Here is a 16,715-nt window from a genome sequence, read left to right as displayed (position 1 = left end):
GGCACTCAATAAATATTTACAGTGGATGAACTTCAGGTGTTACAACTTTTGAAACAAAGTGGGATAATATGTCTGTACGCACACACTCATGTTAGTAATTAAACAATATACTTGGCAAGTAATTATCATTTGATTAATACCAAGTTATTGAAAATTGCAGTTAAAATGGGCTGAGTTGATTAGGTCTCTGGCTGTGGTGTTTACACTACAATGAGTTTTTAATTAATGGTGATGGAGAAAGATCCAAATGGTTTTTCTGGGGGGGGATGTTTTTAGTTCATTAAGTTCAGTTTGGGATTGGGGTATGCTGGGAGGATTCTTGCGTCCTTCATTTTCACTAGGGTGGAAATTCTCAAAGGACATTGGCACGAGCTTTAAAGATTCCTGAATGGATCTACAGCTTAGAAGGTGTTTCAGAAATGTCCCCCTTCTCTTTTAGTGTGTCTCTGTCTGGGAGCAGGAAGCAGATTGTTGTGATGAGAGTAATGTTACAGCTCGTTATACAGGCAAGGGACTCCGATGCGGCCAAGTTGATGGTCTGGCTAGTGTCTGGATGACAACTGGAAAATTCTACCAGAAAACCAACCTGTCTTTAGCATCCCGATGTGTAGCATTGCAAGTTTTAGAGACTGTATCTACTGAATGGGTTTCTGAGGTGTCTTAGGGGTGCTTTAGGCCTGGCTGGGCTGCTAGTAATGTCCGGCCATCCCCTCTGGGGATGAGTTCCAGGTGACAGAGCCCAGATCCGGGTTGGCAGGAAAGCCATCGTCTGCTGAGCACATTCAGGCCCCCACTTAGCCTTCTGAGTGTGTGGGGCGGTGCACTTGGTTCCCTGCCCTCCACTGGGGTCCTCTCAGGACACTCACCATTTCTGTCGATGGCAAAAGGCACATCAGTTGTGACGATCTCGTAGTTGCAAATCTGACTGTACTGGGGGGAGCAGTCCTCGTCAACGGCCTCCACCTGCAGGAGGCTGTCGTAGATCTTGCCCTCTGTCACAATGGCCTTGTAGGCCGGCTCTTTGAAGGTGGGAGCAAATTCATTGACATCCTTCACCTGGATATGGACCACAGCCCTGGAACCACACACAGGAAAGAAGAGATGGTGGTGAAGAAAGAATCGCACCTCCTCCCACACCTCCCACGGGCACTGACTCAGGCTCCAGGGCTAAGAGAATGAGAAACCACGAGCCAGTCGGGTGGCTGTCGCCTGAGTGTTCTGTCCTCCTTCTCATGAGAAATCCTTCTACCTGCCCTTGCCCCATCCCCTGTGACGACAGACTCCTCCCCATTCTTTGACCTTCCTTGTTGCCCAGCTTTAGGCAATAGCGTTCCTTTGGATTGTCGCCCCTATCCCTTATTCATTCCTTCATCTGTTCTCTCACTCCTTCATTCAGTAAGAATGCCACCACTCTTACTCTGTATTAGGCTCTGAGCCAAACTCTGTAAGGGTGAGAGTTACAACCCAAAAGGAAATGTGCTGTGACCGAGAGAAACACATTGCAGGGCAGAAACCCCGGGAAAGGTCCCAACCAGGTCTTTAGGGGTGGGTTTGCTCAAGGAAGGCTTCCCAGCAAAAGTGACCCCTGAACTCAGTTCTGATGGTGGAACAGGACTACGTATCTTCAAGTGAAGCAGAAGGGTAGACATTCTAGGTGTAGAAAGCAGCCGGTGCTGCTATCTGTCCCGGCCTGCGGAACTGGCAGGCAGCTGGAGCACCTGGGTACACATATCTGCTCACAGAGCAGTGTGTGAGCTGGGTGGGCAAGCGTGGGCGGGGCTCCAGGGCGCTGTCAGGCCACTCACTTGTGTGACTTCTTCCAGGCGGTCTCCCGGGGCCCTGCGCCACAGTCGTACGCCTGGATGATGAATGTGTACTCCTTCTGCAGCTCACAGTCGATGGGGCTCTTGGCTCGGAGCCGGCCCTCTCCCGACGTCTTGTTGAGCACCACGGCCTCAAAGGGCAGCTCCTGGCCATGGATCTTGAACGCACAAATTTCCCCTGCAGAAGGATGAAAGACAGTGAGTGGGCATCCTGAGAATTGCCAGACTGAACACATAGCTTCGGTTGGGCCAGATTTGCAAACTCAACACCTCCAGGCCGTTTCCTCCGCACAGAGAACTGTTGAACCAGAAGAGGTCTCCAGAGACTCGGACCAACATGTGAATTTCATGGATGGCAAAACGGAAGTGTTGCACGCATGGCAATGTCACCCATCAAGTGTACCCGGCAGTATAAGGGGAAAGTCATGTCCTGGGGAGTTGGCTGATGATCAGGTTTCCCCCGTTTCAGAGTGGGTTTCTTGCTTGCCCCCTGCTCAGTCTGAAATTTAGGAATTTGTCCACGGTCAAAAGACAAACGACTGCAGAGGGAAGAAGAAAAAGGCCAAAGCATTCACAATCTTGCCCTGTGACAACATCCTTGTTACTGGAAAGAGCGCTCCTTGACCCAGCAGCAGGACATCCCCTGGCACTGGTCAGAAATACAGATGCCTGGGCCCCATCCAGACCTCCTGAGTCAGAATCTGCATCCTAACAGGGGCCTCGCCCTGGAGATTGGTTTGCTTGCTAAACGGAGCCACTGCACTGCTCTCCTCTGTCCTTTACTCCTGGTTCAAGCTCCCCACGATGCTGCAGCCACATTCCCCCACCCCCTCCTTTATGTCTCTCCATCTGCCACTCCCCTGTGGGGAGAGGGATACCACTTTGAGTTGCAATTTTCTCTCAAACAGTGGGGGTGAGTCTATGTGAGTTCCAGAATCCCCGTGGAGCCTGAGAATCTAACTTCTTAAAGGGCTGAACCTGTTGTGAGATTCATGCATTTCTCCCCCCAGCTGGGTTAATGTGTGTTATAACTATTCCTCTGCATGAAAACGATAAGGCCATGAAAATATCTTTCTTGTCTCAATTGATGGATATTTATTTCTTGAACCCTGACTGCAAGTAAGTCCTACAGTGTGTGCCTTGGGAAGGGCTGGAAAATTGAAACACATTCTGTTCCCGTATTGAGGTTGTTTACAGATCTGTTGGGGAGACAATGTCTAGACGTCCAGACAGACCATTCAGGGTACAAAGGGGTGTGTGAGCGTCACGTGGTTTGGGCAGCAAGGAGTTCAGCTGATAGGATGCTGGGGTGTAAAACACAGGCTTAGAGCCCGGAAGTCTGGATTCACATTCCAGGTTTGCCACTTACTCGCTGATTTAGTCAAATCATACTGATTCTCTGTGTCTCAACTGTGTCAACTGTAAAATGACCCAGGAGAGAGCATTGCAGGGAGGGTATCCACCCTGACACACCCCGACCATGGTATGACTTTGCCCCTGCTGCACTGCTGGGACCAGAGTGAGGAGCCTAAGGTTCCTCACTCTCAGGGTGACCAGGCACCTGTCCAGCTGTTCCAAAGTGTCACTGTGAGAAGGGATAACATGATTGCTCTGTGCCAGGCTCTGAGCTTTGTACGTCTACCTGAGTGACCTCATTCACTTGTCATAATAAACTTGCAAGGCAGATGTTTGATACCAAGTCATACAAATTAAAAAAAAAAAAAAAAAAAAAGAAGAATCAGAGGTCAGTACCTGGCCAAGGTCACAGTGCTAAACTTGCTGTAAAACCCAGATATGGCTGACTCCTAAGTCCATGCACTTGCTACTCCCCTGCACGTTCTCTCAGCAGCCCCACAACTTCTAAGGGACCACTTGGGCATTGCTTCCAAGTAACATTCTACAGTCCCATTCAAGCCTCATTCAGGAGAGAAACTCCTCATTTTACATATAGGAAGCATGCCCTAATCTCTTACTAACAATGTTTTCTGAGATGGTCAATCAATACCAAACTTACCTTTAGGCTTTTGTTTTTTATTATTTCATTGATCCTCAATTTCATTATGAACACTCCATTTTTACTACATCCCCTCCCAGCCATTTCTCAAATGTAGTTGTGGAATAATGGACAAATAGACAGGTTGTAGGCCAGGCTCTAATGAGAAGGCTGGTTTCCATCTCACTGCGGTTGGTCATGATCACAGGTGTCTTTGTACTGCCGCTGACAAGGCTACCCTGCAACCCTCAAGTTTAATTTCTGCTCTGAATTGCCTGGGGTTAAATGGATGAACTTTTAAAGTACCTGCCTTGTGATTCTATCCCAAGATCAATGCCAATATGGGAATAACAACAGCGAATGTGTCGAGGCTGGTTCTGGGGCATTCTCTGGCATGCCCAAACACCATGATTATAAGACCAATCAGACCATTTCTCTTTGAGGAGTCCAGTTAAACCAAAAATAAATGAGAGTGATTTTCTGTTGGAACTATGGATTACAACTAAAGTAGTTCTCAAGACTCAGAAATCCTTAAGAAGAGGGAAAGAGAGGAAGAAGGAAAGGGAAAAAGAGCAAGGGAAAGAGGAGACACAAGGGAGGGTGAGAACAAGTAAACTTCAGGGCAATGTATTTTCATCTCACTAAACCCAGCTCGCTTCGGTTCAATAGAACCAGTATAGTGTTGAGAGCCGACCGAGTGCCAGGCACTGTGCTGGGCTGGAGATGCAAAGAAAATGACTTGGATACCTTAAGACATATGGATATCTTGTCCTCAAGCACTCATCACCTACCGTGTGTCGTGTGGGGCGGCCTGCGGGTCCTCTAGTCCTGCTCCCCACATAAGAACGCAGGATGTGGCTAGGCCAAAAAGGAACACCCACGGAGCCATAGGTAGGGGTCATACCACTATAGTCTCACTGGAGGCTGGATTCACACGACGTGCGACCTGCTGTCCGCTTTGCTGCCAACCGACTGACTCCACTCTCCAGTGCAGCCGCGGCAGTTATATCCGTGGCCAACTGGCTAACTAGCCAGAGCTGACGGTCAACCAGCCACAGCCGACGGCCATCTACTACCCGAGCCAGCACCTTTCCACGTGAGGCCGAGAGCCTGGAAACTGCTCTCTGGGACTCTGTCCCCACACATCCTCATTTATCCTACCTCTTCTTCTGATATTTGCGATCTGGTTGCAAAGACTTTCATTCATTTATTCATCCATGCATTCATCTCATAAATATTTACTAAGGACTATGTCCCCAGCACTGATGGAACAATAATGAACAAAACCAGACTAGCCCTGGCCAAGAGGCTGCTGGTGGTCCAGGGAGGGAGGCAAAAAAGCAGTCAGAGAATCACATACCTAAATGAAGAACGGTGATTGTGATGCGTGATTGAAGGAGAGCTTCAGGCGCTAAGAGTTCTGATGTGCTCAGACATGGCAAGGAGGGCTAACCTAAGAACACGACGGCCGCGCTGAGATTATAGGAAGAGAAAGAGGACCACAGCCAGGCCGTAAGGGAAGGAACTGAGTTTCAGGGAGTGCGGTCCTTCAGCAGGGAGGAACATAGACACGCCAAGGGAATGCAGGCTCAGTGTGGCCGGAGTAGAGGCAAGGAGGCAGGGCCAGCTTCAGAGGAGTGTGACTTGAGAACCTTGCAGCGCCATGCTCAAGCACGACCTGAGCTTGGTTTAAATCTCTGCTGTCACCATCCTGAAATTCATAATCATTTTCTCTTTGAACTTGTGTTTTGTAAGTGAAGTCTGCTAAGACAATGGAGCATGTTGTGAGCAGAGGAGATGGGTACAACATGCACGTTCATTGTCCTTGCAGCCCCCTTCACCTATAGCATTCAGGATGCCCACGAGCACAGAATTCCTGTGGACCCACAACACATGGGAGTTCAGCAGGACTCAGAGCGAGAACAAGGTAAACGTGTGATGTCTAAGACTAAGTAAGCAGGGAGCTGACAGCCCCAAGACGACACCCTTTCTGTTCAGAACCAAACTCTTCTGAACACAGAAAGAAGGCAGGGGTATTTTAAGAAACATGATCAGTCAAACAGCCCAGTTGTATCTTTTCTTACTCATGTTATTTCTCTGTAATAGCCAGGGACTTACGCTGAAAATGATGACAGAGAGGAAAGGGCAAGATAAGACAACCCATAGTTCCTTTTCTTTTGTGGCTGTCTTTACTATCAGTAAGCCAAAGGTAGAGAGTGTTAGAATGTGTGCATATCCAGAAGTGAAATAAAAATAGTGGAGTTCAGGTTGCGTGGCATTTACACTGCTCTGGGAAAGAACTAAATACATATGCATACGTGAGCTACAAAATGCAAATTCTGTAATGTTCAGAGATTCGGCACCTTTTTTAACTGCTCTTATATTTGCATTTAAAACTGGCATTGCACAGTACAGAGAGATAAATGGTAAAATTCAAGCTAATACATTAACATTTTTATTTTTCTTTACTCAGAATGATATCAAAGAGCACACTTAAAACATCATCCGTTGAGAGAGAGAGAGAGACTGTGGAAGAAAAGTCCTGGGATGGAGTCTTGGGGAAGAAGAATATTTAAAACTGCAGTTCCCAGCACCCGTGGAGACACGTCAGGCTGCCTTGATCTTTTGGGAGGCCCGTCACTAGAATTTGTTATAATTGATAAAGTATTGCAGTGGAGGATGACATACTTAAAAGGAAAAGATCAGACTTTATGGTTTCCACATAAAAATACCACTTTGAAAGTCTTCCTTCCCAACTGAGGTTTGGTGTGCCAGGAACTGCATGAGGGAGTGGGACACACACAGGAACGTGCCCTTTGGACCAGCAGTGGGCTCTGCAGGGAAATGAGGCCCGCAGCATCAGGCCGCAGGGCCTCTGCGTGCTCTCCTACTAGGTATGGCCTATGGTGGCCGAACTCGGTTCACCAAGACCCCCGTGAGGAGCCAGACCAGAAGATGAGTCCCTGTGGTGCCTGGTGGAGAACAATGGCTCCAGCCCATCCACCACCTGTCTGTGTCTCACAATCACCTTTTCCTCTGCAGTAACACCCCTCCCAACACACCAGCAGAAACTGGTGTGATTGTCTCTTAATTCTTCCCATAAGATTCTGGGGGAAAATGAGTGAATGAATGAATGAAATCGATTTTTAGAATGTGTTTTGTTCCTACTCTTGAATATTGCTGAACAATAGACTGTGTTGATTTTATTTTTCAGATGAGGAAACAGTCTCAGAGAGATGAAGTGGTTCCCCCAAGGTCACTGTGACAGCAAGGAGCAGATCAAGGACTATTCTTTAGACCCTCTGAATCCAAGTCCAGCACTCTCTTTGTTCTTGCAGGTGCTTATCACGGGGTAATTGTCACGTTCTAGAACAGTGGTTCTCAAAGTACCGTCTGTGGGCCCCTGAGATCCCCAAGACCCTGTCTGCAGGGCCCACAAAGTCAAAATTATCATCCTATTAACACTAAGACATTCTTTGACTTTTTACTGTGTTGATATTTGCACTGATGGCATAAAAGCAATGGTGAGTGAAAGTCCTGGTGCCTTCTTAGCACCTAACTGCATTCTTCACCACATGTAGTCACAGTAAAAAAATAAAAATAAAAATAAGGCCAATTTCACCTAAGAATGACTTTGAATGACGCAGTAAATATGAATTTTATTAAATCGCAGTCCTTGAGTACATGTATTTTAATATTCTGTGTGACAAAATGGAAAGTACATATAAAGGACCTTGGTATAGCAAAGTATGCTGGCTTATCTCTAGAAAAAGCATTTGTGTGATTTAAGTTGAGTTGGGAGCTAAACTAGGACCTGTCTTCATGGAATGCCATTTGCACTTAAAAGAATGATTGACAGAAAAATTATGTTTATTCAAACTTGAGTGTGTGGCAGCCCATTTTTTAAAGTAAGCCTGTCACTTCAAGGAAAGGAACTAGTAGTGTTTGTTGCCAATGATAAAATTCAAGCTTTCAATTTTGGAAAACTTGTGTCTGCCACAGTTGAGTTTGACAATTGACCGATACTTGAACACTTTTCTGATGAGATGCGTAGTGGTAGTAATGAATGTGACTATTTGATGTCATATAATGAACTATGTCACCTTTTGACAGGTCTACTTAACAATGAAACAATAGCTTCCAAATGCCTAATGCACAATGTTATGTAGTCACGTATGGAAAGATTCATTCAAAATCGACCAATGGATTTTAATGTAACAGTGTACAGTAAGTTCATTAATGTGATTTCGGATAGTTTATTGCAACTAACCTTTAAGAAACTGTTACTTATGGAGTTCTGCTGTAGTATCCGAGAAGAATATCTGCAGTTATCTGAAAAGATTATTAAAATACTCCTCCCTTTCCCAACGACGAGTACACACCTGGGTAAGGCCATATTTTTTTCTTCACCTACTTTGACCTAAACATACATCACAACAGATTGAAGGCAGAAGTAGATATGATGATCTAGCTGTCTTCTGTTAAGATAGACATGGAAAAGATTCCAAAAATGTACACAATGCCACTTCTCACATTAATTTTATTTTGGAAACTGTATTTTGGTTTTGTCAAATAATGTTATATATGTTAACTTGTAATGAATGTATCATTGTTATTTAAAAATAAATGAATAAATAAGCATTTGCAAGTTTCTCTGTTTTAATTTCCAATGCAGTAAATACTGATCCATATAACCCACATAGACAAAAGCTTTTGAGAGTCATTAATAATGTTTAAGAGTATGAAGAGGTCCCGAGACCCGAAAGCTTGTAATTTACACACCAGTTCCCACGGAGATGATGCCACGTCCTGTTCCTGATGCTTGTAACATGACCCATCACCTCAGAGAACTCTCAGTTTCAAAGCAACCCAATTTGCTATGCGTCTCACAGCTGGGACATTCGTATGAGAGTAAGTAGGCAGAGCTTGATATCCACAAAGTGCTGGGGGCCGAGGATTTCATTTCCAGATCTTCATCCAAGCACGTATGGTTCAAATCTGGCTCAGGAGCCTGATAGGCTGCGCTCAAATCCTACCCCTGCGATGCACTAACTACCAATGTGACCTTGGGCAAGTCACTTACCCCTCTGTGCCGATTTCTTCATCTGTAAAATGGGAAGATATCACCTTGTAGCACTGTTGATGGTTGGAAGGATTAAATGAGCCAATACTGTAAGTGTTAGCTCTTATTACTGTCATTATATTAAAGAAAAGGAAGTCACATACTTCTGGCAAACTTCCTGTTTGTATTTGAGAACTCAAAAGGCTGACTGTAGAGGTCATTTCATCATCAGAAATATTCTGAATGTATATCACATGTGTCATTAAAAAACCTGGCTCCTTAGAGCACCTATCAGCCACAGCTTACATCGCATATTTATTTTCCTGAGCACCATAGGCCAAGGACTGCATCCTGTACATTTGCAAAATCTCATAGAGGACCAGTCCCGCCTCCTGGGGAGAGTATATTGAGTGTGGGTGGGTGTGGTTTGTCTGAGTTTGTTTGCCATGGTGACTTGAAGTTGCTAATGGCCTTTATTGGGTAAGAGTCAAGGATGCTAAATATCCTGCCTTGGGCAGGTCAGTCTTATACCACCAAGAACCATCGCAGATGAAATGGCTGTAACATCCCTTGAGGAACATGGTGCCCCAAGCATACAGCTGCCTCCATGGAGCAAACAACAGGTCAGGTTCATGGCCCCGGGTTTGAGGAAAATGATACATCTCATAAAGGCTTCTCCTTTAGACTGGTGAGGTCCCTCAGATGGAGGCTGATACCATCTGTTTGCAGCTGCACACTCAGTCCTGCCCCGTCCACACACTTGGCAGACAGTGAACACTGACCACACTGCCGGAGGGCTAGGCGGATGAGTTTTGCAACGTGTACTCTGTACCTCTACATAGAATAATCTACAGTCACGTTAGGTATAATAAAGTGGGAAAAGACAGAGCATATCAAGAGGTAATCATGCCCAGAAGATCAAATTAGGGCTGAACTTAGAAATAAATCTACACTTACAAAAAAAAGGGAAAGTTGATTTTAAACGCTCCTGCGTCAGATAACTTAAAATTTCCCAAAGTAGAAAGCTAAAGGGAAAGGTTCAATGGATTGCCACTTTGGCTGCTCTCTCATGTGTCTGGGTGGCAGGGAGAGGTCGGGCAGGCCTCAGCTTGGAGGTAGGTAGATGACTTGATCTGAGTCCCAGATCTGCTTTTTTTTGGGCTTTGTGACCTTGGGTGGTTCATTACAACTGAGGATACACCATGCCTGATCATAAAAGTGCCACGAGGCTGCAATGACCCACTAAATGCAAAAGAGATTTGGGAAGTATAAAGGTCTATCTACTTTTTATTATTAAGTCCCACCTTCAAGCCTGAAGTAGCTAGATGCATATTGGCAACGTAGCTTGTATCTCTTAGAAACCAAAGTGGGGGAGGATGTCACCATTTATAGCTTTCTGTCTACTTAGTATTGCGCAAAATAAAAATAACTCTTATTTAAGAAGTTATTTTCCTAAAGCTTTATGCTGAAATCAAAATTCCCCTTCTTTTGGAAGATTAATACATCACAGTTATTATGTTAAATAACATAGGAACTGAAAAAACAATAGACAATGCAGTTTTCCTTCTTTGGCAATATTTGTTCAATGAATAAAAGAGGTAACAACTAATATTCTGGGGTTGCGAAAAAAATGCACACAAGTGGACACTTTGGTCAATGTTGCTCAAGCAGTAGTTCGCCGTCTTCAGAAGTGTCTGGACGCTGATGGTAACCACTTTGAGCACCTCTTACAATTGCAGAAGTCAAACGTGACTTGTATTCATCTGTCGTTATTGGTATATATTGAGTATTACAATTTTAATAGTTTTTTCCTTTCTTAAAATGTGTATACATCTTTTTGGCACCCTCTGTCTGTGCTCAGAGACTTGGAGAGGTCCCCACGGCTCAGCTTGTCACAATCGGATCAAGTAGTCATTTGGTCTGGAGTTGAAGGGCTTCAGGTACAAAACTGTGATGTATTTATCATTCCCTCAGCAAACCTTCCCTGGGCATGAATAACACGGTGAAAAGAAAATAAGTGAGTGATAATAATTTATAAAATTCACTGCAGCCCACATTTACTGAGTACGTAACAAGGAACCAGACACTTATTTAAGCCTGCAGTGGAAACCACCTGCATCTCTGTATGTGCTAACCTGCCTGGCCAGGGGTTGGAGATTTGGATGAATCAGAGGCCAGGTCTGTCTTCACAAACAGGATAAGGAGGCAAATGAACAGAGTGAAGTGCAGTAGAGTACTGCAAAGGCTGCCATAGGTGTCTGTTCTGGGTGTTGTGAGGACACAAATGATGACGGATCAGTAATTGTCAGAATCAGTTGTTTGCTGTTACGTAGCCCCCACTGAGGGGGGCTGCAGCTGCAAGAAGGAAGGAGGTCAGCCTACACAACTCTGCTGAGACAAGCCCAGCCGTGGGCCAGTCCATCTACTACCTATGGACAGGGTCATGTCTTTCTCTTTACAACGGCGTTTCAGTCCTTCTGTTCCTAGCAGTGGTATAGGTCAGTGCCTGAGAGTCAGGTAAACCTAGATTCAAACCCTAACTCTTCACTTGTCATCTCTGTAACTTCGAAAAGTGAATCTTTCCATAGTTCCCTGTCCTCTTCTGCGACGTGGGAATAAAGCCATCTCCCTTCTGTGTGAAGCATATTATAATCCGATTCGTGCATTCAAAAAAGAAACTAAGGATTTACTATTGCATGAACTGGGTGGAACGATTTGTGTAACACTATGTAATTGAATTCTCACCACAGCTGCGTGAGGACGCCAGTGGAAAGTGATGGCAGACCAGATCAGATGAGCACTTTCCTGGTACCCTCACCAGTGGCAGCCTCTCCCAGGCCTCCAGCTGACCGCACTGTGTTTGTAAGGTGCCCACAATTCTGGTCAGATGCTGTCAGAAGGGTGGAGGAGGGAGGGAGCAAGGAAACCACACGGAACAGGACAGTGACTGTGTTTATAATGGCCGAATTCCTAATATTTTCCAAGAGAGTGTTTTGAGCCCTGTGTTTCAAACATTACTAGCTGGACGCAATTACCAGATGGGGCTAAATACCTTTCCCACTGCCAAGCAAAGGCGGGGGCTTTAAGGATAGAGCATCTTATTTACAAATGAAGGGATCTTGTTTGCCCAAGCAGATCTGCCACACGGTCGCTATCTATCTATCTAGCACAAATCTATCTCTGCTGACTCCTACTGGCCCTTTGGGGAACATAATGCCTTTTGAAGTGCCTCAGAGAGTAAAAGTCCTTTACTACTGTCTAATTATCTCCATCAACAAACTTTGTGTGAGCATCTATGTGCTGCAAGGAGGGGATTTTAGTAGGGGCAATGTCCCCAGAAACCCTGAGACCCTGTCCTTACTCTCCAGGGGCTTACACTTGGGTTTCAGAAACAGGAGCTACACATAGGACCAAATAATTAAAGGTTAATAATAATAATAATAATAATAATTTGAGGTTAATGAGTGCTAATGGGTTCTCCAGAGATAGGGGCTGACTATTCCAGTCTCCTCATTTTACCAGAGGAGAGACTAACTGTGAAATAAAATTGGTACTCATCCTGCTGACAGGGGAAAACCTTTGGAAGCTTCTCCTGTCCCCTTTTCCTCAGTGTCCAAACAGGGCTCTGACAGATGACCTCAAGATTGAATCAGTCAGAGGTTCAAACCCAAGCAATCCGGAAGGCGTTGTTTGCACCCCACTAATTTATCCATTTATTTTCCTCGACTTCATTCTGAATTCTTATCATCTATGGTCTCTAGGAACGCGAATAGGTACCAGTTTCTCTTCCAAGGATGACATGTTAAATACTGTACTCTCCACTTGTCAGTGTGGAGGCCATTAGCCACAATTGGCTCTTGAATACTTGAAATGTGGTGTAGTGTGACCAAGAACCTGGACTTTTTATTTCACTTAATTTCATCATTTTAAATGTAAATTTAAGAACAGACACTCAAGTTGGTTCCTGGAAAAGTTATAAGTATGTTTGGGTACATGAATCCCTTTTTTTTCTGCTATAAATTTTATGAAATATAAATATAGATTGAGTGTTTCCAATGAAAATTTACAGCCTAAATTGAAATGTCTTGTAAGTGTAAAATACACACCAGATTTGAAAGACATTTTTTTTAATGAAAAAACAGAATGTAAATTTCTCATTAATAATTTTCCATTTGATGACATCTTGAAATGATATCAGATATTTTGGGTTTATATAACATACAGTATGAAAATCAATTTCTCCTCTTTCTTTTGACTGGCAAAATGTGGCCACTAATAGTACATAATTACGTATTTAATTATGTACATAATTGAATAACTATGTATGGAGCTTGAGTTATGTTTCTGTTGGACAGTGCTATTCCATGTATGTAACAGTATATATCACTAGAGGCTAATTTTCCCAAGAAATAAATGTAGAGAGTAAGCATTCTGTAATAACCATAGAATTGTTCTGCTTCAATGTTGATTTTTATTTCTCAGCATTATTCCTATTATTTAGGATAATGTTTCCTCTTAAAACAGTTCAGCCTTCCTTAGATGATTTAGCCAAATTTCGCTCAAGTTCTCAAAGTACTGCTTATCAGGCCTTGAATTAGCGTTGCCTCTTAACGACTGCATTGTTACAGGACAAAACACAGTTTGAAATTTTAATGACATTGAATATTTAAATAATGGCACATTGGCCACCTATAGAGATTCAGATGCGTATGCTGACAAACGGCTTTTAGTATTAATTATCAGCTAAGGTAGAAGCCTTGGCAATAGTATTCTAGTTTGTAATTCACTTAGTCACCAGAATTGAAAGTGTAATTCATTATAAAGAAAATTTTATTTTTATAAAATAAATTTAATAACATTACATTAGTATTATATTAATAAAGTAATTTTGTAAAATGATAATTATATATTGCATATCAATATATTCATATTCTAATGAGAATGTTTTTCTCATTCGAATAATTCAAATTCACATTAAATGTAATGTACTGTGCTTGTTTCTTCACAAGTGGGAGGAAAGAAAACTTGGGGGTGGTAAAAGGTAGAAGAAAAGGGACCTAAGGAGCTCTGCTTCTGATGTGGATGAGTAACTTCCTAACACCCTGACTTTCTCATAATCACACCTGTAACACCTGACAAATATCTCCCCCCCCCAAAACAAAACAAACCAAAAAACTACAGGCCTGGAGAGTGATTAAAAATAGACAGATTTTGGAAGGGAGTGGAAAATTAGAGGAGGCTACTAGCAATTAGAGTTTTCTGTTTTTCAATTATTTTTTTAAATTGTGGTAAAATACACATAACATAAAATTTACAATCTTAAGCATTTTTAATCCTACATGTTGTAAGCATATTCACAAGTTTTCTGTTTTGATCCTTTGCCCCGAGGGCAGCTGCAGCCCCCGGTGGGGGGTGTGGGGGGTGGGTAAAACTCTAAAAGTCGCCTGTTGTTTTTCTGGCCAGGTAAACAGGATTGCCAGCCTGTGAGGAAGAAATCCAGGACAGGAGTGAGCCAGGGAAGGAGAAGGTAAGACTCTTTTTAAACCCCGCCCAAGTCTCTGGCTGGCCCCCGAACGCATATGGGGGACAGAATGAAAGCACCTGCACTGAGATCTGAGGTGCTGCCCCCAGCAGGCAAGAGTTTACAATTTGAGTTCAACTGAGTTCATTGCCTATTAAAACAAACATCAACAATTTTCGAAGAAATATGGCAATCCAGAGTCTTTTCAACATAACATTCAAAATGTCCAGAATGCAATCCAAGCTTACTTGATATAGGAAGAGCCAGGAAAATGTGACCCTTTCATGACACAACTACAGTCATGAAAAAACAACAGGGGCCAATCCCAAGATAACTCAGATGTTCGTGTTCTCAAACATGTACATTAAATAAGTTCTTATACATATGCTCAAGGCTATAAAACAAAATAATGCTTGTAATGAATGAAAAGATGTAAATCTCATCAGATAAATATAACGTGGAAAAAATCAAGTACAAATTATGTAACTAAAAGATGTAATATTTGAAATAAAATATTCACTGGATGGGCTTAATTGACAGAATGGACATGATATAAGAATAGATCAGTGAATGCAAGATGGATCATTATAAAAGTACCCAATATGAAGAAGGAGAGAACAAAGATCAAAAGGAAATAAACAGCTTTAGTGACCTGTGAGAAGTCTGAAGTTGAAAGAGAAAAAAATATTGAAGGAAAATATAAGCTTAGGGACCTATGGGTTCAAATCAAAAAGTCATACATAACAGGTAATTGGAGTCCCAGAAAGAGAGGAGAGGGAAAATAAGGCAAAAATAATATTCAAACAAATAATGGCTGAAAACTTTCCAAATTTGGTGAAAAACATATGTTTACATATTCAAGAAGCCAGTGAACCCCAAGAGGAATAAATCTGAGTGAAACCACACCAATGCACATCAAAGCCATAATAAAGAAAGCAGCCACATTATATACAGGGGAGCAATAATTTGAATGACTAAGAACTGATCACCAACCATGGCAGCTAGAAGATAATGGAACAACATCTTTAAAGAACAAAAATAAAAATAAAAAACGATCAGCCCATTATCTATAACAAGCAAAAATAGCTTTCAAGGAAGAAGGTGAAATGAAGACCTTTTTGTTCCTCTCCATTAGATGGGGCCTACAAGACATGATAAAGGAAATTTTTCTGGTGAAAGAGAAATGATAATGGGGAAAACGTGGGATGTCAGGGATGAAGAAAGATCATCAGAAATTCTAAGAGTCTGGGTAAATCTAAGAGACAATTTTTCCCTCTTAATTTCTTTAAAATACAAATGATAGTGTAAAGTAAAATTATAACATCGTCTGCGGGGGTTATAATATGTATAGCAATCATACACGTGGCTAGTACTTCATAAAGGAAGGCAGGAGAGGGATGGTAAATGGACCTATAGGTTGTAGGGTTTCTGCAGTTTTGCACAAAGTGGTAAAATAGCAATTCTAGGAAGACTGTGAACATTTAAAAATATATAGTGAGCAAGTGACCATTTAAAAATGAAAAATAATATAGCTAAAAACTCAATAAATAAATTAAAGTGAAATTCTAAAGATCATTCAAATAATCCCAAAGAAGGCAGGAAAGGAGCCACAGAAAAACAAACACCAGAGGTTAAACAGAACACAAATAATAAAACGGAAGGTCTAAACTCAATCCATCAATAATTATATTAACATTCCAATACAAATGCAGAGATTATCAGAATGGATAAAACCGTAAAGCTCAGCTACAGTCATGCATCACTTAATGATGAGGGATGTGTTCTCAGAAACCCATTATTAGGTGATTTTGTTGTTGCCTGTTCTTACTGAAACCGAGACGATATAGCCTACTACACACCTAGGCTATGGGGTATAGCCCATTGCTCCCCAGCTACAAGCCTGTACAGCATGTTACTCGACTGCACACTGTAGGCAATTATAACACATGGTATTTGTGTATCTAAACATATCTGCATGTTATCAAGTATTACGTATTGTACATATTACATGTGCTGTACTTTTATACCACTAGCAGTGCAGTAGGTTTGTTTACACCAGCATTACCACCAACACGTGAGTAATGTGTTGCTATGACATCACTAGGCGATAGGAATTTGTCAGCTCCATTGAAATCTTATGAGGCCACCTTCAAATATGTGGTTCCCTGTTGACGGCGGCATTATTATTCGGAGCATGACTGTGTATGTGTGCTGTCTACCAGAGATGCACTCCTAACATAAAAACTCAGACATGTCAAAAGAAACAAGTGGAAAAGATCTGCTACAAACAGTCAGCACAGGAAGGCTAGAGCAGCT

The 16,715-nt window shown here is 42.7% G+C and overlaps 1 protein-coding gene across 1 annotated transcript in view; it reads right to left on the bottom strand.

Moving 5' to 3' along the window:
• Positions 1-16,715, bottom strand: part of CLSTN2 (calsyntenin 2) — a 569,251-nt gene that overhangs the window by 137,570 nt on the left and 414,966 nt on the right. The window contains exons 3-4 of the mRNA XM_033132678.1: positions 1,806-2,001; positions 867-1,075 (exon numbers count right to left, since the gene is read on the bottom strand). Coding sequence (XP_032988569.1) covers positions 867-1,075; positions 1,806-2,001 — 405 coding nt within the window. The remainder of the gene's footprint in view (positions 1-866; positions 1,076-1,805; positions 2,002-16,715) is intronic.

The sequence above is a fragment of the Rhinolophus ferrumequinum genome, chromosome 17, assembly GCF_004115265.2.
Source record: "Rhinolophus ferrumequinum isolate MPI-CBG mRhiFer1 chromosome 17, mRhiFer1_v1.p, whole genome shotgun sequence".
Taxonomy (NCBI): Eukaryota; Metazoa; Chordata; class Mammalia; order Chiroptera; family Rhinolophidae; genus Rhinolophus; species Rhinolophus ferrumequinum.
Note: the sequence above shows the minus strand (reverse complement) of the source record. Positions and strands in the feature narration are given on the sequence as shown.